This window comes from Hemicordylus capensis, chromosome 3 (genome assembly GCF_027244095.1).
Source record: "Hemicordylus capensis ecotype Gifberg chromosome 3, rHemCap1.1.pri, whole genome shotgun sequence".
Lineage (NCBI taxonomy): Eukaryota > Metazoa > Chordata > Lepidosauria > Squamata > Cordylidae > Hemicordylus > Hemicordylus capensis.
In genome coordinates, this window is record NC_069659.1 from 142,558,283 (window position 1) to 142,583,880 (window position 25,598).

Here is a 25,598-nt window from a genome sequence, read left to right on the forward strand (position 1 = left end):
GAAACCTCCTCATGACTCTGTCAATTTTTCTGAAGTATCTTTGAGGAATAAGCAGAGGAAGTCCTCTTAAAGTATAAATACATCTGGGCATAACATTAATCATTATCACATTTCTCTTATCCCACAAACTCAGAGAGAGGTCAGCCCAGCAGAGGAGATCAATCTTAATCTGTGTGATTATTTTATCTAAAATAGTTTTGGCTACCAGATTAGGTTGTTTTGTAATCAGAATTCCTAAGTATTTCAGGGAGTCGGTTTTCCATGTAAGAGGCCATGGCATTTCACTGCTATAAAGAGGTAATTTCCCTATGGACATAGCCTCAGATTTGCACCAGTTAATGTTATATCCAAATAGGTCCCCAAATTGGCGTAACAATTCCATAAATTTAGGAACAGATTTCTGCGGTTTTGCAAGGAACAGAAGGCTATCATCAGCACATACCACAATTTTAAGTTCTTGTCCACCCACCTCAATCTCCCTGATTTTCTTCTGTAACTCCAAGTAACTGTCAGCGTTTTGACCAGGAGGGTGATAGCACATTCCTAGTAGCACATTTCTTTTCCGTCCTCGTATTGTTACCCATAATGATTCTGTGGAGTATTCTGGTCCTCCTAGGTTTTCTAGCTTCTTGGATTCTATCCCTTCTTTATATACACTGCTACTCCACCCCAAATCCTCCCCTCCCTGTCCTTTCTATAGAGTTTATATCCAGCAATAACTGTGTCCCACTGGTTCTCACTGATCCACCATGTTTCCATTATGCCCACTATATCTATGTTTTCATTAGCAACCAAGCAGTCCAGCTCGCCAATCTTGGCTCGGAGACTTCAGGCATTGGCATATAAGCACCTATATGCTGAATCTCTTACCTGGTGTGTGCTATTTTTCTTCTGGCCATTTGAGCTCTTTGACCAGCTTGCACATCCTTCTGCCTGCTTTTTATCTGCTTTTTATCTCTGTCCCCTTCTGGTTTATCTGAATCATTTACAGCCTCACACCTTAAGAGATGGCATTTATTGAACTGGATACTGCCCAGCTCCTGATGGCTATCCACCAGGCATCATTTTAAAAACTGCTCTGAGACCTTTTTGATTTTACATGCTAGCAGTCTGGTTCCATCTTGGTTTGAGTGGAGTCCATCCTTTTGTACAGCCTCATCTTGTCCCAAAATGTATCCCAGTAACAAATCTAAACCCCTCTTCCTGGCACCACCATCTCATCCATGTATTGAGATGCCTCAACTCTGCCTATTTCGCTGGCCCTGCGGGTGGAACAGGTAGCATTTCTGAGAATGCTGCCTTGGGGGTCCTGTATTTCAATCTGCTACCTATCAGCCTAAATTTGGCTTCCAGGACCTCCCGACTACATTTCCACTCCTTCCCAGCACTTCCTAACAGCCTATCTAGATGCTGTGTGACGTTCACAACCTTTGCACCAGGCAGGGAAGTCACTGTGTGGTCAACACGTGAGTCACAGACCCATCTCTCTATAACCCTAATGATCAAATCACACACTACTAGGAGGCCCCCACCCGCCAGAGGAGTAACCCCTGTGTGACAGATATGGGTTAATCATTCATGGAAGGGGTCCCTTCTAAGGGAGCATTTCCCTTTTTTCCAGAATGATGTCCTCCTCCTTCCCTGAGAGCTCCAGTTTTGTCATTAAAAAGCCAGACTGGAATTTGCTAAAATGCATATTGACAAGCCACAATGCTTCTGGGAGAATGTCCTTTGGACAGATGAGACAAAACTGGAGCTTTTTGGCAAATCACATCAGCTCTATGTCCACAGATGAAAAAATGAAGCTTTCAAAGAAAAGAACACCATACCTACTGTGAAACATGGAGGAGGCTCAGTTATGTTTTGGGGCTGCTTTGCTGCGTCTGGCATGGGGTGCCTTGAGTCTGTGCAGGGAACAATGAAATCTCAAGACATTCTGGAGCAAAACGTACTGCCCAGTATCAGAAAGCTCTGTCTCAGTCACAGCATAATGGCCCAAAATACACAGCTAAAAACACCCAAGAATGGCTAAGGACAAAACATTGGACTATTCTGGCCTTCTATGAGCCTTGATTTAAATCCTATTGGACATCTATGGAAAGAACTGAAACATGCAGTCTGCAGAAGGCACCCTTCAAACCTGACACAGCTGGAGCAGTTTGCTCAGGAAGAGTGGGCCAAACTACCTGTTGACAGGTGCAGGTCTCATTGAGAGCTACAGGAATCACTTGTCCACCAAGCAGCATCCTCACCATGGCTAGAGCAGGAGGAGGCAGATAAGAACTACTTTATTATTATTATTGCCAGAGCCTCAGAAGCTACCAGTATGAAATGGCAGCTTCTAGGGATGGAGCCAGTCACAAGCTGGCAACTTTGGTACACAGAGTCAGTCACAAAATGGCAGCTATTACATCTACAGAGTAATAGCAAAACCCCTCAAATGGTCATACAGAGATTTGATCGTAAGCAACTAATAATGTTCATTTTACTAATGTGGAACACCAATGCTGAGATAAGCCTACAGTTAGTCATTGAATCCAAAGCAAATATTTTCTTCTTCTTTTTTGCAGTTTTCAAGCTGCCCAACTCCTGGAGAGTTACTTCAGATAAACCCGAGAGCTACCCAATGCCCACTCCTGTTAAGGCAGCAAAATGGCACCACACTGCTTTTACATTCTTGAAAAGGAAGGCAGGGAAAATATTTGGGAGCGGGAGGAAGGAACTGGGAGTGTGAACAGAAAAAAGAGATAGAGGAGGAAGGGAAACAAGAGGAGGGGCAGTATTTGGTGCTCTGAATCAGGCAGCAAAATGTCTTAGATTTTAGTGTTTGCGAAGAGACCAAAAATTTACAATTGGACAATAAATGGGTACAAGTTAGAACAAGTAAAACAATTTAAGTACCTTGGTGTGGTATTTCAGGCCTCTGGCTGTAAATCTGTGCATAGAGAATACGTAAGGCAGAATGCAAGTAAGAGTGCACAAGCAATTCAATCTTATTACCACTCTAGGGGTGCCCACTTTATCCCTGCTGCTATTAAATTTTTTGAGGCCAAAGTTTGAGCACAGCTCTTGTACGGAGTGCAGCTGGGCATATGCTTTAATTTTTCTATACTAAAAGCGGTTCAATCCAATTCCCTAAAGAATATATTTCAGGTTCCCAGCTGCATGCCTAGGGTTATTGTACAGCTAGAAGCAGGGTTGCTCAAAGTAGAGGCTAGAGTTTGGATTATTATTTTAGAATTCTGGCTTAAGCTGATTTTTCATCCCACTGGTTTAGCTCCACTTGTATTAAAGGACATTTCAATCACTCAAGGTGGGGAAAAGGAGTGGAGGAAAGGCTATATCATTATGGCTTTTCGCCCACCTCATTGCTAACTTTGAGTTATGAAAGCACTAGAGTCAAAATAAGGGAAAGAGTTTATGTTATGGAGCAGCAAATTGATTAGGGCTCCATTCCGGATGGTATCTATTTGGGCAATCAAATTCTGAGCTTTACCCCTGCCAACTATTTAAACCTGTTAACAGTCCCAAAGTACCGCAGAGCTCTGATATTGGCCCAATACAATGCCTTGCACACAGATGTAATGGAAGGAAGATATCAAAAAATCCAATATGGAGAGCGTATTTGCCCGTGGCTTTGGTGAGATTGAAACAACGACTCACGTACTCTTGTACTGTCAGTACTATTGTGACATTGGGCATAAGCTTATCTCCCCATATATTAGCGCATGTACAGGTTGTAATTTTTTTTTAATCTTAATTTCCTTTTGACAGATCAGAATTTTAGATGCTATAATGTGGCCAAGTTCTGCCTCATAGCTAGCAAAATTCATTTAGAGTTTAATAAGAATTAAACACTTTAGCACCTGTATGTATGTTGTGTCCACTTAAGAACATAAGAATAGCCCTGCTGGATCAGGCCCAAGGCCCATCTAGTCCAGCATCCTGTTTCACACAGTGGCCCACCAGATGCCGCTGGAAGCCACAGGCAGGAGTTGAGGGCATGCACACTCTCCTGCTGTTACTCCCCTGCAACTGGTACTCAGAGGCATCCTGCCTTTGAGGCTGGAGGTAGCCTACAGCCCTCCGACTAGTAGCTGATGATAGACCTCTCCTCCATGAAGTTATCCAAACCCCTCTTAAAGTCATCCAGGTTGTTGGCTGTCACCACATCTTGTGGCAGAGAATTCCACAAGTTGATTATGCGTTGTGTAAAAAAGTACTTCCAGTGGTTGGTCCTAGATTTCCTGGCAATCAATTTCCTGGGATGACCCCTGGTTTTAGTGTTATGTGAGAGGGAGAAGAATTTTTCCCTATTAACTTTCTCCACACCATGCATGATTTGATAGACCTCTATCATGTCTCTCCGCAGTGGTCTTTTTTCTAAACTAAATAGCCCCAGATGTTGTAGCCTTGCCTCATAAAAAAGGTGCTCCAAGCCCCTGATATGCACTTGTTGGATATGCTGTTGCCATACATAGTATAGAATACAATATGGAATGAGATTTAACACCATTCTGTATTAGGCACATAATTTTGCTGTCTTGCACCCTTTCCCTTTATACTCAGTATCATTCTTATAGCAGTGTTGATTAATTTTTACATATAGGTATATGTTCATAGTCTTAATTTTTAGCTTCTTCTACTCACTATAAAATGTTTAGGTAATTTTATAGAGATCCCTTATTACTTTGTAGGAGTAGATTGTCTTAACTGGTTTTTGTTTATTTTGATGTTATGCTAGTCAAAGACCGAAATAAAGACTACGCCTATGCCTAAATTGTCTTGCTGTCACTGTGACAAAACTGTGATAAAACTTTGTCACCGCCCAGATACAATATATTTCTTAATTTCTAAACTAGTAAAGCCTATGGGTCAATTTTTCAGAAAGTCACACACCTGGAACTCCCAGTGTATATTTGGTTATTTATTTGTAGCATTACATAGAAGCACACTTGTTTTTTCACAATAATTGTTCCAGAATTGAAATTTGTGAAAGTAGGTCCCAAGGCTGAAAAAATTAAGCCCAAGCTTCTTTGCCATAACACAAAGAATGGGGAGTTTATGTTTTTTTAACACTTGTGTATTGTAAGCAAGACAAAACATTTAAGCCCATCCAACATTCAGAATTTCCCAATGGAAAATTACAGGTCTTTTTGAAGTCAGTGTATTCTCAGCACTACGACTATCAGTTGCTTGAAACTTTTCCATTATAGAGGAACAGTGACTTCTACAGGCTTGCCAGGTTTTCCAATTTTATCTGGAGTGTCTTGATGGAAAGACCCAGCTGGTGAAACCATGAGAACCTTGGCTTTTGCCCAGGCAGACACAGACCTTAAAGTCTTGTACACACACAAGAACAAGCCGCATGTAAAATCCCAGAAGAAGCTTTACGGTTTTTAATATGTGTTACACCAATTTAATAATTTGGTAGGGAGTGGGGGTGAGCTTTGGGCTTCAAAGCAACTAAAAAAAGAACATGATATTTATACTGTATGCTTAATTATAAAAATATTGACTGGCATCCAAAGAACCACAATTAATAATACACATCTAACTCAATGAGCAGTCTTCCACAGTGCATAGTACAAGCCTTGGCAAATATTCTTTGGATCTAGTAGTCTGTTCAGAAATGTAGGAGCCAGACAATGGACTCTTGACAAAATTGCAGGACTTAGTGACAGACATTGTGGAGAGGAAGGGTAAATGGACTTCTCTTTATCTCCTTTACAATCAATACACTTAGAACAGAAACAGGGCTGCCTGGAACAAGTAAAGATGTTAATAAACTCTATCTCTGAATATCCTAGTCTGAGTGACATAATTAAACTTTTAGACACCATGGTTCCCTGGAGCCTGAGATTTATCAAGCCCAGACATAGCAAACTGCATTTAAAACTGAAGGATATTTCAACAGCAGTTTGTAATATGGCATGGAGATCTGTCCAAAAGGAGAAAAAGTATAAAATCATTCGGCAATCCCAAGCTCTTTGGTGTAGTCACAAGAACAGCCCAAGGCCTAGCTAGTCCAGCATTCTGTTTCACAGAGTGGCCCACCAAATGCCTCTGAAAAGCCCACAGGCAAGAGGTGAGGCCATGCCCTCTCTCTTGCTGTAACCCCCCTGCAACTGGTATTTAAAGGCATCTTGCCTCTGAGGCAAGAGGTGGCCTATAGCCACCAGACTAGTAGACATTGATAGACCTGTCCTCCATGAATTTGTCTAAGTCCCTTTTGAAGCCATAGAAGCTAGTGGCCATCACCACATGCCATGGCAGAGAATTATGTGCTGTGTGAAAAAGTACTTCCTTTTGTTGAACCTGAACTTTGGTCCTAAAGTCATTTTGATCCTGGTCTTTATATGCTATTACTAGGGTTCTCATCCTTTGGGCTCATAAACTTTACAGGAACAAGGCAAGGTAGAACTGTTGGACTTTATGAATAGGCTCCTTCTGTGAACACTTGCTGCACTCCCACTCCACCCACTCTGCAAATATTTGAGCAAGTTAAAAAAGCAGTGGAAAAAACTAATGGGGGAACAAAGATATAACTGCATGTACTTAGTGCAATAAGAGAAAGTAGTGTTTGTAACAAATTGTTCTAACTGTACATGCCTCTATTGCAGTTGTGGCAATAGCCATGGAAGGGGAGCTGTAGTTAGTGGTAGAGCATATGCTGTATGTAGATAAAGTCCCAGCCAGGTTCAATTCCCAAGCAGGGCTGAGAAGGAAACCATTTGGGACCATGAAGTACTGCTACCAGTCAGTATCGACAATACTGAACTAGATGGACCAGTGGTCTGAATTTGAAACAGTATAAGGCAGTTTCATATGTTCAAAAGGGAGAAAGAAAGAGATCAGTGCAAAAAACAGATTACATCAAGGAAAGGAATTTATAAGGACCAATTAAGATGTCAGCGAGTACTGAGCAGGCTTTTGAATTCTCCAAAATTCTTCTTCACAGGACTGGTTAGATTGACATTCTACCAATTATTTTACAGAAGTAGTGTCTTTTCTATTTTTCCTGTGAATCATCTCTAGGGAAAGAGTTATAGAAACAGTTTGGAAGGGAAGTCTCTGGGACCAGGCTTGTCAACGCCTGCCCCCAAAAGAATTTGACAGCTCCCTGCATCCTGTTTCCAGTGGCAAGCCAGAAACATGAAATTTTTGACAGAAAAGGATTATCTCAGCATATGCACAATGCCTTCCCCTCTTACCACTAAAAACAGAAAACCACAGTCACCCTCGTTTCAAATCGGAGTACTATTTCTAGATAGATAGGCCTTGAGCCTCTTTTAGAATCTATTTATTACTCCATACCTGACCATTACAGATTTGTTTTTTGCAGAGCCTTTTAAAGCGAATTTTGACTGGGGGGGGGGGGGGACATCAGACCGCACAGAGCCCAAACATAACTCCAAAATCAAACTTAGCTATATACATAGCTGAACGCACAGTGCGAACCCCATTTCACTGGTTATAGTTTGGAACACAACATTTATTTAAACAATTGTTCTCTATTTGTGTTGTTTTGGAGGACTGCAGGGTGGGTACGGAGGAGGTGTTTTTTACGCACCCTAATGATTTCATTCAAATCCAAGAATCACGTCTTGGCTGGGGCTGGCCTGCCTTAGCAGCGGTTTGAAGCCTGAGCGCGCACTTTCTGGCAACCCCACCTCCAGCGCCTCGGTCACAGGCGGGCGGAGGACAGAGGACGAGCGAGCGCTCGCTGCCCCGCCTCTTGTAGGGGTGGAGTCCCGCCAGGCCCGCCTCGGTTTCTTTGTGCTCGGCATCGGCGGCGGGTACTTGCTGGCAGCCTCTCTGTGTGTGACTAGCTGAGCTCGGCTGTTGGCGGCCGTTTTCCCTCACAGAACCGGCCTCGGTCTGACAGACCTGACCCTTCTCTCTCTGCCTGCCGTCGCCGCCGCCCTTTGGAGCTGCCGCCATGTCGCTGGGATCCGGTCCGGAGGCAGGTTTCTCCAGCGAAGAGCTGCTGACCCTGCGCTTCCCTCTGCACCGCGCCTGTCGCGACGGCGACTTGCCGGCTTTGTGCGCTCTGCTGCAGAGCGCGCCCCGCGAAGACCTGGCAGCCGAGGACTCCTTCTACGGGTGGACCCCCATCCACTGGGCCGCGCATTTCGGAAAGGTAAAGCCGGGGTGGGGGCAGGGAGCCGCCGAGTCGTCCGCCCCGCATCACTCGCTCCCGCGGGGAGGCTAACGGAGACCGCCCAAGGCGCGCCGCCCCTGGCTGCGGTCCACGAGCGCCTTCAGCTGCGGTGCTCCGGGGTCGTTTGTAGGTAGCAGCGGCGGGAAGCGCCGGCGCCATCTTAGAGCGCCTATTCCGCCTTGTTCACCCCAGCGGGGTCTCCCCGAGTGGGGCGGGGGAGGAAGAGCAGAGGGAAGCGGCCATTCCACGTAGTAGAGATGTACGTCTCGGGCCGCCGCCTGCCTCGAGAGGCTTCCTCGGGGGAAAGAGAGGGAGGAGGCGCTCTTGCGAGGGAGATCCCGCGACGGGCGCGCGCGCGTTTTTAAACGGGTGGTGGTTGCGCGGCCCCTGCTAACCTCTCGAGGTAGCCGTCATCACCACTGTCGAAACCCGGTGAGGCGAGGCTGCTTTCTTTAGGTTGCCAAGGCCGTTATGTGTCCGCGTGAAGGAGGCTGAGCGAGCGAGCGAGCGTATCCCTTCTCTCAGAGTTGCCCCGCAGAAACCGCGGAGAGCGTTTTCCTGATCTGTGGGTTGGCTTTATTGGAGATGGTGTGTTGTTCATGCCACAATATCCGCACAACCTGAAATATATTCTCTCTTCCGTGTATCATTTTCTGACCCTACAGGAGGCTGAAAAATGCACTCGGTCTCTGTGTCTTCTGGTCTGAATTGCCACTCCTAAGAACACACAACTTTTCACCAAACCCATCCTGTTGTCAAAGTAGTTGGTTGGAGTCTTACATCTTTCTGGGTATGGTGGGGATTAAACAACAACAACAAACCATGAACCACCAGGTGTGCTAGCTAAGCTAAATTTTAAAAAAACTGGGCAAAACCTTACATGATTCGTCTGCCTTGTGCTTATAGAATGTGTTCAATTGGGGACCTTGCAGTAATAGTTTTAAAAGAGCATGCAGCAGAGGGTGTAGTGGTTAGAGAGTGTCGGACCAAGACTGGGGAGATCCAAGTTCAAACCCCCACTCAGCCATGAAACTCAGTGAGTGGGTGACTCTAGGCCGGTCACTGCCCTCTCAGCCTAGCCTACCTCACAGGGTGGTTGTGAGGATAAACATAACCATGTTTATCTGGGCTCCTTGGAGGAAGAGTGGGATATAAATGTACAAATAAATTTTAAAAATAAAAAATTCTCCCACAGCTTATCTCTCTACATTTGCACTTTTCTTCATTCTTGATTCAGGAACTGAGGGTGGTCAGTGTCTCCTCCACACACAACACAGAGATCAATAACCTTCTTACTCTTTCCTGCCTTTCTCCATCAAATAAGAGGGAAGACAGATGAAGCCTAGTGGTCCCCTCCTACACAATAACTGAGTGATTACCCTCCTCGCCTGTACGGTATATTTAGATCACTAAATATAGTAGTGATCTTGGGGCTCTGTATCATAACTGCCCATCCTTCCTCAGAGATAAACTATTTTACCAATCCCCTCCTACACAGCTTTTGGCAGATCCATGAATCTCAAGCCTTTTCTTGTTGGTTTTTTCCAATATGTAGGTGCTGTGTGAACTAATGGGTAGAGAGATCATTATAGTGTGTCTGTTTTCCCCTACTGCACCTCCCATTGTCTACTCATGGTGTTGGGTAAAAGTAATTACTAATTTGATGGGCTTTTTTGCCAAATGTCATCTGTCTCTCATCTTTCCCCTTGAGATTTTTGTCACTTTGTTCTAAGAGCTCTTAGCCACCCATTTATGGCAATTGAGCTTCCAAACACCTGCAGTCTGTCCTTTCTCTTTTTCTTTCTTTTCTTTTTTGTTGTGTTTATTATGGCAACAAAGTCATTTGGAGTATTTGTTCAGATTGCAAGCAGGTCTTTGCTTGTGTTTGATAGCAATAAACCTTACAGAAGAATTGTCCCCAGGGCCGGACTGGGGGCTCTGAGAGGGCAGTGGAATGTATGTTGGGAGGGCGTTGGGTTTTGAGCGTAATGGGTACTTAAGGATGCCAGTCTGAGCCTGATTGTCCCCTGATAGTAGATCAAGGTTAATTAGTGCTCTCTCATATTTTGGCTCCTGGTTTTCTTGGCAGTAGTGGGTTTTCTGTTGCAGTTATCTCTAAAAATCCACTGAGCCTATTGTGGTGGTGAAAATATGTCAGTCAGTCAAACAATTTTTGTTATGGTCTCTGGCCAGCATAAAGTAGATTACATTAAAACGGCTTTAAAACAGGCTATGCCTAGAACTGTGAGAGTAGAGAGGTTAAAAACTATACAGTGTTATACAGCTACTGTTAAACTGTGGTGAGCTATCTTAAAACTGGGTAAAGTGGGTGAGACTGTATAAAAAGTTTACGTAGTTACAAATCTTAAAATCAATCTGTAAAACTATAAAATGCTATGAGGTTTTAAACTAAACTGTTTTGGGCCTGCTTAATTCTTGCTGGCTGTCAGGACCCAACAAATTTTACATGCTGCTTTGCAGAACTTGGCAGTGTTTTGTGTGATAACAGGGTTGGAGTCGGCGAGCAGGAGAGAGCCATAGAATTGACTTGAGTGACCTGGGGACTTGATTAATAGCAGAAGGATGAGGGCGATATAAATGTCTTTGTAGAATGGGCAATGGAGGAGGACATTCTCTGTTTCAACTTGCCCAGAATCACAGTGGCACAGGAGTTCCGAGTAGGGGGGTCTTCCTGTATCTCTGTCTAAATCATTTTGGCACTCTGTGTCCGTGATGCGTCATTTGAGTGTTTTTGCCTGTTTGTAACCCATGGAAAATAGGGGAGGAGAGCAGTGTTCCCTCTAACAAGGATTCCCAGATGTTGTTGACTACAACTCCCATAATCCCCAATCAAAAGTCATTGCAGCTGGAGATTCTGGGAGTTGAACATCTGGGAATCCCTTTCAGAGGGAACCATGAGGAGCGGTGAAAATATGTGAATGTTTCTTGAGGAGGAACCAGGGTGGATTTGATTTAAATCAAACTGATTTAATTCACGATTTAAATCACGATTTAAATCACTAGTCAGTAAGGCTTGATTTAAATCATAGTTTTCTACATAAAGACTAATTCTTGCTGGTATAACTTTAATATGCAAGTAGATGAAGATTTTTAGAATAACAACTTTTCATATTAGTTTTTTTATCCCCAGTTTAATAGGTTAATCATTCATATTTGGACAACTTTTCTGTTGTACTTAGGAAGGAGAAAAATAATCATTACCTTAATAATAACAATTTAAATAGATTTATTCAACTGAAACAATAACATTACAGCATATGTTATTTGCTTAAACAAACATCCATGTTTGTTAACTAATTTGGCTAAACAAAATATATATATTTTAAGAAACTTAGACTGTCAGCCCAGCCTACACATGAAAAACTTATATACTGTCCTCTGTAGCTCATTCGTCATCTTCATCTTCTTCTTTGTTCATAATCTGGAAAAGAAAAACAAGCTTTCCTGCTTTATCGGGTCCCAAATGATTTCTCAATTTAGAATGAATGAATCCAAAGGAAGAGAATATTCTTTCAACGCCTGCAGAAGAAGCTACTGCTGTTAAAAGTGAAATCATTACTTGAACAGTCTCTAAATCCAAGTGCTTAAGTGACTTCCACCAGTTCACTGGTGTGACTTTCTTTAAAATATCTTCAGCAAACATATATTTCTTGAATGGTTCCCCCTTAGCTTTGAAGTTTATTATAGTTGGCATTACAGATGGATGATTGCTGGATACCCATGTCATAGCTAACTCCTCTTCCTCAGCACTTAAGTTTTGACCCTGGTACTGGATATTGACAATATTTGCCAAAAAATGAGCTGGAGACAGTACTTGTCCCATTCGTTTTTTTAATGCTTGTAATTTAATTCTGTCCATGTGTAGTTCTGTTTTTAAGTGTTCACTCAGTTCCTTCCAAATTTCAACAGCATCAGCAATAAAACAGCTATTTTTCTGTATTTTGTTTAAAGATTCAGAGATGGGTTTCAGGATGCTCAGCATATGTTCAACATTTCTCTTAAGCCCAATGTTGAGGATTTTGGCTGTGACAGTGCCATCTATTTTATCTCGATTTTGTTCACAAACTGTCATCAGAATAGGCCAGTTCTTGATATACTGCTCAAAACAGTCAACCACAGAGTTCCATCTAACATCTTGTGGGAGTGTTAGCTTGGTTCCACCCATCCTTTTCAGAGCTGCTGCAGCAAAGTGATTGTTACGGAAGTATTTAGCAATTTCAACAACATTAGTCTTTATTTCTGGAACACTTAAGGCTTTGGCTAAGAGGTGCAGCAAATGAGCACTGCAACCATATGTTATTAGCTTTGTATTCCCTTCCTGCTCTTCTAAATTTCTTCTCATCTTGGATACATTTGCAGCATTGTCTGTGACCAAACTGCGTACTAGACATTTGAATTTTTGTTCACATGTTGTTATAGCTTTTACTGCCACTTCTTGTAAGTATTCTGCTGTGTGTGCATTTCCTGACGTATCAATTGTTTGTGCAAGGAAGACTTTCCCTTCTGTTGTTATACAAGCACATACAATAGGATCATTGTGGACATTACTCCACCCATCAATACCTAGGTTAACAATTCTACCCTCCAGAGCTGTAGCACATTGCTCCATTTCTCTGTCATACACTTTATCCAGCAGTTTCCCTGCAACATCTGCTCTGCTGGGTGGACTGTATCCTGGTCTCAGTGACTGAACCATATTAATGAAATGTGGGTTCTCAGTCAGATGGAAAGAAGAGTTCGTTGCATAAACAAACTGGGCAATTTTTTCATCAATTAACACTTTTTCTAATCTGCTAGTTTTTACCACAAACTTATCTATGGTGGTTCCAGGAGGGAAGGATTTTTTCTTTCTTTTAGGTAATAGTGATATGTGGCTGTGGGTGTCTGATGATGATGCTAATGAAGCACTATCCTGGATGGATAACTCTGAAACTGTAGAACAGGAGGATGGTGATCTTGAAGGTGGATAGTTTCCAGAATCCATGAATTCCCCTAAACAAAAAAGTCAATGCTGTTATTTTATTGTTTATACAATTTCTGCTTATTGTACACAGCACTGCCCCAAAAGGAATATTTGCTTTTCTTCATAACTGTACCAAATGACAGTAACATGCAGTAATAATAAAAAATATAATTTTGCTCAAACATGACAGTTCAAGGCAGTCTTTAGAAATATTATATGATTCAATAAAAATGTTTACCAACCTGAAGATCCTGCCTGTTCAAATGTGTTTCTTTGGTCATCTTCATCACAGCACTTCTCATGATGTTGCCTCATTCGGGCCACCAGGCCTTGCATTTCTTTGTTGCAGTGTTTGCATTTTGCACGCATGCCTGCCTTACCGATAGGTAAAGGAACTTCATTAAAATATTGCCAAACTGGGTCTCTTTTACGGCCTGCTGCCATTATAGGTTTTTTCCTCCAAGGAAAGAATGTGATAAACCTCAGGTCATACACACAAAAAGATCCAAAGACTTGTCTGTCTGTGGCTATGCAGTATTGTGCTCAGAAAGTTTCACTTTCATTTTGTACTGCTTGTCTGCTTGCCCCTCCCTCCTCACACTTAGTTTCACTTTCTTCTTGTGCAGATCTATTCCACTCCAAACAATCAGAAAAATATTGTTTCTATTCTATTTCACTGAACTTCTTGAAACTTAGCACTGAAGGGGTTGATTCTGTATTCATAGGTTTGTAGAACAATAGGATTAAGGTCTTTTTCTCAACTCTGTTCATGTCATAACATTTTTGCTGTGAAGAAGAGGCATGTGATCTCTGCTGAGTCAAATTCAGTTTTGAGAACTGCAAAAGTAAACCAAGCATCTGTGATAATATCTTGTAGGCAGAGAAACTGCCCAATAATCTTACAGAAACCTCTGGAAGAGCATGACATTGTGAATGGATTAATGGAATTTATTTACCAAAAAGATTAAACATATGCAGCCTTATTCTACATAATTAAAAAACTAATCTTTATTTCATGATGGAATAACCTTTGGATGGTAACATATTTTCCTCAAAAAGCATTTTATTTTAAAAAATCCAATTTAAATAAAAAAAAATCTGATTTTTTTAAAAAAATCATTGATTTTTATCCACCCTGTGAGGAACCAAACTTTCTAGAAATTCATTTGACTTGTTTTCCTCATATTGTGCAATGTTTAATCCAGAAATGTAAAATAGGATGGTGAGGGAAGATTATTGTAACTAAAAATTGTCCTCCATATTGTCTTTATTGTGTATTAAATTGAACCCTCTCCTCCGCCCGCCCCCCCCCCCCAAGCTCAGTGACTTGCAGGAAACAACCCGCAACACAGTGAATATTTACATTTACACATAATGTTGATTACTGCGTCTATTTCTGGAGGCCAGCTTTTATTTTTAATTACTGTTCAGTTCTAAAAAGTGTCTTCACCCTACTTAACAGGCAGATTAAAGTAATGGGAGGTTTTTCATTTAATCTTGCACTTGAAATAATACATTGTGTTTTAATTCTGAGGTTTCACTCTTTGTGCTTCAGCTTTCATTCATTATTCTGGCAGAATAACTTCCTACAAGTATGTTGTTTGTTTCAGATTTAATTTTAAGCTTATTTTAAAACATACGTTTATATGTTGCTAATATTTTATTGCTAATATTATTTGCAAGAGCTACGCCTGAAATCCTGAATTGGCTTATACTTAAAAAAAAAATCAATAAACTGTTTTCTTTGATTTTACAAGCCCTATGAGAGTTTGCATGGCTCAGGGAGAGGGGGAGGGGAAGCCTCTAGTTTCACATGCCATCGAACAGGATAGCAAAGCCTGCTACTTCCCTACTTAAACATATACAAGTGGAACCACGCTTTTATATTTGCCTGCTAGCAAAGTAAAGAGGAGACTGGAAGTTTTAGCGTTCCCATCCCAGTCAGAGGTAACTATAAATTAAGGAACACTTGGTGTAAGTGAGACTATCTGCCAGAGGTTTTTTTTTTAATGTAAACCCAGTCAGCCCATGAGGCTCAGAGAGGTGTGACTAAACTGTAGTCTCCTCTCAGGGGGACTGGGCTTGGGATTTTTACAAAAGTAATATTCAGTTTAGTAATTTTATTGATTACTTATCCATTTGTTTCAGTGATGAGATCTAGCTGTAATCCATGTCTGTAATATGTGAGGAGACTGAGTTTGCAGTTCTTGGTAATCTAGCCATGACTATAGCAAAATAGGAATAGGATGAATATTTATATACCGCTTTTCAGCAAAAGTTACTAAAGGGGTTTACATAGATATAAAATGAATAAAAGGGCTCACAATCTAAAAAGGAAACATAAGATATACACCAGCAACCACCACTCAGGGTGGATTTGATTTAAATCAAACTGATTTAAATCACGATTTAAATCACTAGCAGTGGATAAAAATAAAAAAAATCTGATTTAAATAAAAAAAATCCAATTTTTTTTATTTAAATCGGATTTTTTTTATTTTTATCCACCCTGCTAGTGATTTAAATCGTGATTTAAATCAGTTTGTTTTAAATCAAATCCACCCTGCCACCACTGGAGGGATGCTGTGCTGAGGATGGATAGGGCCAGTTGTTCTCCCCTGCTAAATGAAGAGAATCGCCACTTTTCTCACACCAAAAGAGTATGTTTGTGGTTTTAACTTTAATATATTCATGTATATGGTCTTCATACTCTCTTGACCTTTTGAAATCCTTTTGTCAATGTAAGAAAATGCAAACAGCTTTATAAACTGACACTGCATGGCAAGTTTCTGCCCTGAGCTATTGGCACTGATACACCTAGGTAATTTTGGAGCCTGGACCTGAAGGGCTTCGGACACCCCCTTCCCATTGCAAGGCCCTCTCTTTAAAAAATTTCTGCCCCTTTACTGGGGGTGGGGGCAAGGAGGGGAGAGTTTACCTTTTACCCAGGGAGGGAGGGTGGGATGAGGTGTGGCACCTGCAGGGGTGGGGAGAGTTGTTACCAGAATGGAGGGCGCTGAGCTTTTTTCAGCTCCCTCCCTCTTCCCAGAGTCTCTCTGCTTCCTCCAGAAGGAAGAGGAAGGCTGGAATGGGCTGCTTAGCAAGAAGCAATTGGCCCGTGCAGTCACTTGGGAGGAGGGAGGGGAGCTGGAAGGAGCTCACTGCCCTCCATCCCGGTAACAGGAGGCACTCTTCCCTCCTGCCCTCCACCTTCCCTGTAATCACTTCCCCTCGTAAGGGAAGTCACTCTCCGGGCACAGGAGGCCCTTTCCCCTGCCCCCCACCCTCCCTGCAATCACCCCCACCGCAGCAGCTACTGCTGCCACCGCATAGCGGTGGGTTTTTTAATTCAAAGCGGGAGGATTCTCCTCACACATACCCCACCCTCACTGTAGCTGCTGCTGCCGTACCCCAGGCAAAGGGGAAAAGTTTGCCCTTACACACACCTCCAGTTTACTGCCATTGCCATACAGCAGTTTTTTTTGTTTTTATTAAGGTAAAAACCAGGAGAGGAGCGATACAATATTTACAGTAAATATTGACAAAGCATAAAGAAAAATGTGATAGAAAATACTGGTGCCAAGTTATTTTCATAAGGGAGGACATTAAAGTCTACCTACCTGAGTTTTGAGAATTTGAATGTTCAGGTTCATAAACCTGAAAAAGTGTTGTCTTGTGAGCTGAAAGCTTTTAGATAACATTTGAGTGGCTTTGTAGTAAACAGTCATTGGCCACAAACACCAATAATTGTACATGATGTTGGGTTTTGATTAAGTGCTGTCAGGTCAGTGTCAACTCTTAGTAACCACATAGATAGATTTTATCCAGGTTTTATATGATGTATAATTAAACTTGTACTCTTATCTCCTTTGTTTCCTTTTAAAGTTGGAGTGCTTAATGCAGTTAGTGAGAGAGGGAGCAACTGTAAATGCCTGTACAACACGTTTTGCCCAAACACCAGCACACATTGCTGCTTTTGGAGGACATCCTCAGTGCCTCATCTGGTTAATTCAGTCAGGAGCCAACATAAACAAACAGGTATCTATTTGGAGTTCCTTGTTTTTTAAATCTTATGCTGTGGTTCTGAAATGATTTATGCTTGGAAACGTTCATTAATGCCTACAGGTTTATGGCTTCTGTAGCCTAAATGTGTACTCTTATGTACGTTTTCATGTAGAACATCCTCAGAATGCTTGGAATCCAGATAAAACTATAAATGACAGTAGAAGATAGGAAGGATGGTTTATAAGGAAATTGCAAACACACACACTGTATTGGTCATCAGTAAATCTAAACCCTAAGTATCTGAAGGTCTTTTATGCTTTAAGCACTGAAGTGTTGCCATTTGAGTAGAACCAACTATAAGTTTAGTCAGTGTGTGTTTAATATGACAACAGTGTCTCTTAATCTTAATAAATCTGAAACCTGGATGGGAAAATATGCGTAGTTGCTATATTAAATTTACCTTAACTAATTGGGTTACTTGCTTTGATGCTCAATAAACAGCATTAAAGTGGAACATAGGAAACTACCATATACTGAGTCAGACCATTGGTCTATCTAGCTCAGTATTGTCTTCACAGACTGGCAGCAGCTTCTCCAAGGTTGCAGGCAGGAATCTCTCTCAGCCCTATCTTGGAGAAGCCAGGGAGGGAACTTGAAACCTTCCGCTCTTCCCAGAGCGGCTCCATCCCCTGAGGGGAATATCTTGCAGTGCTCACACATCAAGTCTCCCATTCATATGCAACCAGGGCAGACCCTGCTTAGCTATGGGGACAAGTCATGCTTGCTACCACAAGACCAGCTGTCCTCAAGTGGTCTTGTATCAAATCCCAAAATTTATCTAGACATGTGGTTCCTCATCTTTTTCTCCCCCCTTGCATTTTTTTCCTGAAGTTTAACTGGGGGCTTCAATGGTTACTGTCTGCCCTGCAGGGTTAAACATTTTTCATGGAAATATTTCCATTTCTGAACTTCTTTTCACATAAAGCTTTGAATTTGTTTCTGTAGACAGGCAGACCTCATTATCCGTGGGGGTTCCATTCCTGCAGATTACTGCGGGTAACAAAACTGTGGATAATAAGGCATTGAGTCTATTAGGTTCCCAGACTCAAACATGCACACTCCCCCGGGGAATAATGTTTCCGCATATAACAAGGTCTGCATGTAATATTTAAATCACAAGTGTCTTTATTTCTCTTCCCTAATCAATTATTGAGTTCTGCTACTTGAAAAAATTTACAGTGTACAGTTTCCTTGCTAAATGTATAGGTCAAATAACATGCCAGATTGGATCACAATCTATTTAGGGCATCTATCTATACTTTGTGTAGTAAAACTTTCTGAGGAAAAAATAATGCAAATAGCAAAAAAAATGCATGGATTTTTTCTCTCAGAAAACTCACATCTCTGCCTGGGGGAGTGGAAAAGCAACACTGATTCACTTTTTCCATGGTATAGGGAGGTCATCCTTTGTTCTGGGTTATCAGCTTCTCCGAGACAGGACCAATCAAACTTGAGTTAGGCTATTTCCTGTAACTCAGCTAGGTATCAGTCAAGCCCCAGTTCTGGTCCTGTCTTGTTCCAGTAGACAGCTTCAGGAAAGAGCTCCTGCTCAATTTCTCTAGTTCTTCACTCTCCTCTTTTCCTCAGTGTGCAAGGATGGGAAGGGAGTCGTTTATGTTGTTGTTTTACAAATTATTTAATCAGTTTTTTCTGTTTAGGAATTTGGCAAAATGGGTATTGCTTTTAGTTCCTATATATTTATTTTGGGTAACATTTTATCCTCCTGCTATGGAGTCTTCCCATATGGGGGACATGTTGGGGGGCATCCCTTTTGGAGGGTCCCATGTCTGAATCTCAGGGCAGAGACTTGGCTTAATCCTATTTGTATTCACTAAGGAATAATTTTTGCTTTGTTCAACAGATATTTAGGTAAGTGCATGGCACTGAAGACTTGGAAGTTAAACAAAAACAAAACCAGTTGTAATGAGGCTTACTATCAAAAACTAAATATTTCTTTCTTGCATCACAGTGATCCTGTTTTGTTAAGTGACAAGGAGGTGGGTGGAGGCAAAATTGAACCCTTATATTTTTAGCAAGCAATAAAGATGGCCCAGTTGAAAATGAGCATTTGATAGACTGAGGGAAAATGAAAAACCAGGAACTAGAACAATAGAATATGAGGAGACAATGGGCAGTTATTTGAAAACAAAACTGGAAATGGTAACTGCTACACAAAGAGGACAATGGATAAAAATCATCACAAGAAAACCAAAACAGCAAAAAAAAGAGACTGCAAAGGTCAGGAACAGGAAGATGACTGGGAAGAACTATACTTTTTACAGCAAAAGTATCTGGTTCTGGTTGTGGCTGAAATTTGTTCACATCCTTCACAGCAAGCCAAGTCTGCTCCTTTCTATTGCCACTGCCCACTATCCACATAGCCCTGGCCTAGTCAGAACTTGAAAGCCAGTAGTCCTGGATACAACTCTGCTTCCACACAATGACAGTCAAGTCAGATGCTCTGGCTCCTGTTCCTTCTTTGCTCTTTTTTCTTTTGCTCTTTATCTTTTCCATGGCATTGAGAGGTCATCCTCAACACTGGGTTATCAGCCACCTCATGCTCCAAGACAGTGCCAGTCAAATTTTAGGCTAGTTCATATACCTAGGTAACTGACACCCAAGCCCCAGTTCCGGTCCTGTCTTGCTCTGGACTGGTAGCACTTGGAAGGAGCTCTTGCAAATATCACTATTTTGGTTCTTGTCAGGCTAGTTCTTTTCTCTTCCCCCTTCCCTATCCTCTGTGCAAGAGTGGGAAGTTTTGGAAAAAAAGAAACTTTGGTATTAATTTTACTGTATCCAATTATGTCTCCCAGGATGGGGACATGTTGGTTGGTTTCCCTCTCTGAGTGTTCCATGTCTGATTCTCAGGGCAAGGATCCTATATCGCATCCCCTTCCTGTAACATCCGATCTGCGCACGTTCTCACTGCAGCGCGAGGGGGTACATCGTGACATTGCCAATACTGGTAACTAAAGTAGAGCAGAGCATGCACAGTTCCAGCTGAGGGGAAAGGGAGATGCCATGTTGTCAGCAGCCCTAAGTAGACTGTCACAAATTATCCAGCGATGACTGGCTTTTTGACCATGACTGACATTTTCCTGTCCTCAAATTATTTGCACACTTGATCTACATTATTGGTTAAGACAATGTGACTATAGAATTGGTAAGGATTCTGCTGTTATCAATTTATTATACTCAGTCCAAAAATCCCTGCTTCAAGTCATTCTTGTTTGGTACTAATCTGTTACAATTTCCCCCCAGGATTATGTTGGTGAAACTCCTATTCACAAAGCAGCCCGGTCTGGTAGTATGGAGTCCATAAGTGCCCTTGTGGCTCATGGAGCTCAAATAGAGTAAGTAAGATTTTGGCATGTTCTTAGTAGATGTGTGTCTAGTTAACTAACATAGAGCAGTAATCCTAAATAATAACTAACTAATAAAAACAGAACAGGCAGCTTCTTTGAGATAATTTCAACTAGACATGTTGAATTCATTAAGCTCCACATCCTTGACATGTTTAGTAATTTTACACTTTTAAGTGATTTCAGTGTTTCATACATGAAGCACTTAGTGTATTTTTGAATTAATACTATTAATTGCGCTTTCTAGAATAAGCCTGTATCTTAAAATTTTAAGCTATATAGCTGCCTTTAAAATATGACAGAAAAACCAGCTAATTATTTGTCAGAATAGAGTTTTAGGCATGCATGATCAGTACTTTTTGGTAGTAAGTTCTGTTCTTGTACTTTAACTTTTTCTTTAAAGGTTTTATGTTCTACAAAACATTCAGAAAATCTCACAAACAATGACAACATACAGCATGGACAAATTGGATGCAGTATTCACTAGAAATGTTGAGTATAAGCTATATGGCTTATCATATACATAATGACATGAGCATTTTCTCTTACAGCTAGTTTGATTATTTAAATAGTATTTTGTACCTTAATCTGAAGTATAACCTTTTTAGTTTAGTGAAATAAGAATTCGCTGCTTGTTTAACCCTTTGGTTTCCATTTAATGAATCTGTTAATATTTACACTTAATCAAGAGATGCCTTAAGTTCTCTTAAATCTTTTATAAATTATTGAACACAATGGTCTTGCTAAAATTATGTCTTCAGTTTAATTAGTCTCATAAAAGCTTTTGGACTTGGTAAATTTGGGTCTTACCTGAAACTTGGTAAGTTCTCTCTTGTTCCCCTTGTCGTGTTAAGTTTTCAACTGTGGATGCCTAAAATAAAGCCGTATTTTATTTGTTGGGACTGAAATTTGAAAGCTCAATTATCAGATACATTCTTGAATGGTTAATTTCTATAATCTTGATGTTTCTAGTCAACCATTTTGACATGACTTTTGAAATAAAATAACATAGTCTAATAAAACAGTGTTTGGCTTGTATAAGAATTGTGTTGCACGGTACACAGCATTTTTGACAGTTGATGTAAAATTGTTCTGCTTGCTCTACATCATACAAACATGGGAAGCTGCCTTATACCGAGTCAAATCCTTGATCCATCTAGCTCAATATTGTCTACACAGACTGGCAGTGGGTTCTCCAAGGTCACAAGCAGGAGTTTCTCTCAGCCCTATCTTGGAGGTGCCAGGGAGGGAACTTGGAACTTTCTGCATGCAAGCATGCAGATGCTTTTCCCAGAGTGGTCCCAAATGTCTTGGAGCACTCACATGTAGTTTCCCTTTCAAATGCAAATCAGGGCAGAACCTGCTTAGCAAAAGGGACAATTCATTCTTGCTACCACAAGACCACCTCTCCATTCAAAAGGTTTATCAACACTCGTTTGAAAGAATTTAACCCAGCCAACTTTCCTATGGCTTTCCCCTCTTAATTCCTATTTGTGCTTACATTTCTAGATAAGACTCTAGGACAGGTATGCACAACACTTGCAGCTCTTTCCCACCTCCTTGTGGGAGAATCTTAGGCCCTCCAAAGCCCATCTGAAGCTGGAATAGAGATGGGAGAAATCTTCTGTTATTATGTCCACATTTCTTTTTCTTTCCATGGATTCAGAGGTACATGGCAAATTCCAGGCTATTGCAGCCAGCCATGCCACATAGCTCCCTTGCATCTCAGACTCTTTCTGTGTGAATTGCTGAGAAACTAAAAGCCTTGTGTGCTGTTGCTGTTGTGAACTCAGCAAGGAGGAGTAGAGGTAAAAGGGATGGGGGCAGAAGCATAGCACAAAAAGAAAGAAAGACAAGGAGAGAGAGTGCACTAATGAAGTACAGGGTGAAAGAGGTAGTAGTTCAGGGATCTCTGGAGTGGGGAAGACTAACCATCTTGAGAAAAGCTGCCTGGTGTGTATGTGTGTGTATGCCAGCCCCCCACCCCTGCCCGCCAGCAATGGTGACCTTTTCCCCTTCTTGGCAGCTTGGGGTTTATGTAACATGAATAGACAGATTTGTGCTGGACTCAGTACCCAGGCTTCTTCTCCTATCTGACTTCTTTTTGTCTAATAGTAGTTTTGCATGCAGCAAAACTTGTGTAGTGGGGAAATGGAGGGAAAGGAGGGTGACCTATGGGATACAAAGAAAATGGGTAGCTTAAGGGCTGCAGAGACTCTTGTTTGTAGGGAAACTGAAAATAGGATAGGTAATAGGATGGCAATAGGTGGGGTAGAAGGGATAAGAAGGGGAGTAACATGGAAAAACAATGATTTACAGTGATATTGATTTGCATAGTGATGCAATTTTCCCAAGTTAGTTTAAAAAAACAAAAGGCCCTCACACTGATCTGAGTTCTACAACCCTTTCCCAGGCTGAAATGCAGCTTAAGGTACAGCATTGTGGGATAGTATGAAATTGTATGGAGATTTGAGCATGGTTTATGTGGCAGTGTGTTATAAGCATGGCTTCTTACATACAAGCACACTACTGTAGGTATAATGTGACACAGGCAGTGTACTCATAACCTGGGCATTGTGCCAGTTTGACATTGGTCCGTGTTCCCAGTTAGCCCTAGATATATAACTGATTAATATGTATGGAGTTTTTGCTACCTCTACTTTGTAATAACCACTGACAGTCTTCAGATCCAAAAGTTGGGTTAGGGAGAGAGTCCTGTTCAAATCCACTGATTTATACCAAGCTTTAGCTGTAGATTGCATTCAGCAGCTGAGGCCTGTCCATTTGTTTGCTGTCACTCTTGTGATTATGGTTATGGCCATGTTTCTGAGGAAGTTTGTAGAGTAATTACTGATCTGTGGCCAGGCAGTTCATGGTGTCTATCTTGAACATCTCCATGAAAGCTTCGTTGAAGTAATGTGTAAAACTGCTGTTCATCTCAGATGTGCTAGCAATTATAATCCACTTTACTAATTATTTTGTTCAATATGCATGGTGATAACTTGCAGATTGGGCATCCACAATCCTGTATCAAGTAATTATTAAGTATTTCTTCTTTAGTGTAGAAATCCTGATTTCTGTAAGGTGAAGAAATTTCATTGTCTGTGCTTGGCAGTGAAGGGCTGTACATAAAGCCTGAATCTTCAGACTTCATGTCTGGTGAGCACTGGCAAAGATCAAATGTATAGAAAAATGCTGGGTTGGGTTCTCCAGCGACCAAGGATATAATTAGAATTGGCTAAATTCTAATGGCTGTTTGTAATTTTACTTCACAGCCCTGTGCCACACCCTGTGGCCTCCAACACACTCTCCTATATGACTATCAAAGGTGCAGAATATGTAAAATGTGGAAGATTGTATGAATGGCATATTTTCCTAAAAGTGCAGTGGTCAATGTTTTCCCTTGTCTTTTTTCGGCCTCATCAATTTAAAAACTGCTAATGGAAGCCAAAAAGAAAATGCATGACCATCTTTGAATGTGAAGGCTGCACTGCTAGCACCTTCCACATGTTCCTAATAGTCAAAGGCAAAGACATCCTTCCTTTTTTCTTTTCTTGCTGAAACTGACAGGCTTTGTATCTGAACATAAAGAATTCAGTTTCCCTTACAGTATCCAGAACCTACAGGGCTCGGTCCAGTAAAAGAGGGTGTCTGAAATCCCTGGGATCAAAATTCTAGTGTTTCCCCCTTCTCTCCAGTACAAGCAGCCTCTTCAAAAGATAAACAGAAATAAAAGCCAGATAGTCCACTTGTTGAATTAGATTCTTGGGAGAGGAAAAGAAGATCATCTCTGCACTAAAAGAAACAGACGTATGTGCACCTGGATCAGATTATCATCTAAGCCACAGTTTAGGCTTATGCACTCCTGCTTCCATCTCCGTTTCATGTGCCAGAGCAGATCAGAAGCTTTTCTCGTTGCTTTTGAGCTAACCATAGTTCCCCATAATATGCAACTTAGGGAGCTGTGGTTTTTAAAAATCTGTTTGATCGTGGTTTATTTTGATATCCTGGTTTAATAAAGCACAATATCTTGAGAGTTTGGACAGAGTAGATTAGTTGTAGGTAGGTCAAGAGCAGAAGGATTTTACCATCTTCTCTGGTGTGTGGACTGTAGATATGCAAGTCGGAGGATAGGTTTGTCCATTATAATTTGAACGAGGCTACAGCTACTCATTTCAGGTACTACATCATCTATGTGTGTTGCAAGGAGAAACGTATCTGGAATTATTCACGTAACTTAATATGTCTGAAAGTACTTAAACCTTCCTGTTCAAAGCAATAGCCATTTTAATCGAATGTTTAACTTTATGCCTATTATGACTAAAAGATTGGCTTACTTGCAAGTAAACCAGTCTTTTTATCATAATAGGAATAAAATTAAGTATTCTATTAAATGGCTATTGCTTTGAACAACAGGAAGTTTAATTTGCGTGTGCAGCTATTGTGCTAGTTGGTATTTAATTTAGGTATCCACACTTTGAAAACTGACGCTCAGAATTGGTTGTATTGCTTGCTTTATCAAGTATAAAGAGCACTTTAACAGTGCTGAGTCCACAGTTTTTGTGTTACCTTGGGTTTTTCCCATCACAAAACCTTCAGTCAAGGGATTAAGAGTAGCTTTTTATAAAATAATGTACGAATCTGAGCATCATATGATTTCCATTGAATCCCTCCACTAAATTTGGCTTTGGCTTACTGTGGAGGTTAATTTTAGCCACATGCTAAATATTATTGACAATTTTTAATTAAAAAATTAACAAGATTGATTTTTCATGTAACTAAGATGATACAGATGGGTTAATATAAAATTGGAATTTTGGGAACATGTATACATAAAATGGGAGAATCCCATGTATGCTGCCCTAAGCTCCTTGAAAGACCATATATCTAAAGATTCATTGTCTTGCTAATGATAAGAAATCCTGTAATGTTCAATAAGTATACATATTGACATTTTATAATTGAAATATTTGTTTTAGAATATGGGCATCTTGCTTTTATGTAATACTAATACAATTCTTAC

The 25,598-nt window shown here is 41.0% G+C and overlaps 2 protein-coding genes across 8 annotated transcripts in view; one reads left to right on the forward strand and one right to left on the reverse strand.

The window, feature by feature from the left end:
* Nucleotides 1–7,756: 7,756 nt before the first annotated feature.
* Nucleotides 7,757–25,598, forward strand: part of ANKRD10 (ankyrin repeat domain 10) — a 39,599-nt gene continuing 21,757 nt past the window's right edge. Inside the window, exons 1-4 of one of the 6 annotated variants that reach the window (XM_053304447.1) lie at nucleotides 8,050–8,143; nucleotides 8,830–8,998; nucleotides 17,034–17,186; nucleotides 20,475–20,566. In XM_053304447.1, the coding sequence (XP_053160422.1) occupies nucleotides 8,957–8,998; nucleotides 17,034–17,186; nucleotides 20,475–20,566 (287 nt within the window). In that variant the 5' untranslated portion in view covers nucleotides 8,050–8,143; nucleotides 8,830–8,956. Of the gene's footprint in view, nucleotides 8,144–8,274; nucleotides 8,424–8,468; nucleotides 8,753–8,829; nucleotides 8,999–17,033; nucleotides 17,187–20,474; nucleotides 20,567–25,598 lie in introns of those variants that run through there. The other 5 variants (XM_053304446.1, XM_053304449.1, XM_053304450.1 and 2 more) reach the window with 5 other exon arrangements.
* Nucleotides 11,395–25,598, reverse strand: part of LOC128348793 (uncharacterized) — an 85,503-nt gene continuing 71,299 nt past the window's right edge. For both annotated transcript variants that reach the window (XM_053304444.1, XM_053304443.1), the window contains exons 4-6: nucleotides 21,386–21,446; nucleotides 13,391–13,985; nucleotides 11,395–13,177 (exon numbers count right to left, since the gene is read on the reverse strand). In XM_053304444.1, coding sequence (XP_053160419.1) covers nucleotides 11,571–13,177; nucleotides 13,391–13,592 — 1,809 coding nt within the window. In that variant the 5' untranslated portion in view covers nucleotides 13,593–13,985; nucleotides 21,386–21,446 and the 3' untranslated portion in view covers nucleotides 11,395–11,570. The remainder of the gene's footprint in view (nucleotides 13,178–13,390; nucleotides 13,986–21,385; nucleotides 21,447–25,598) is intronic.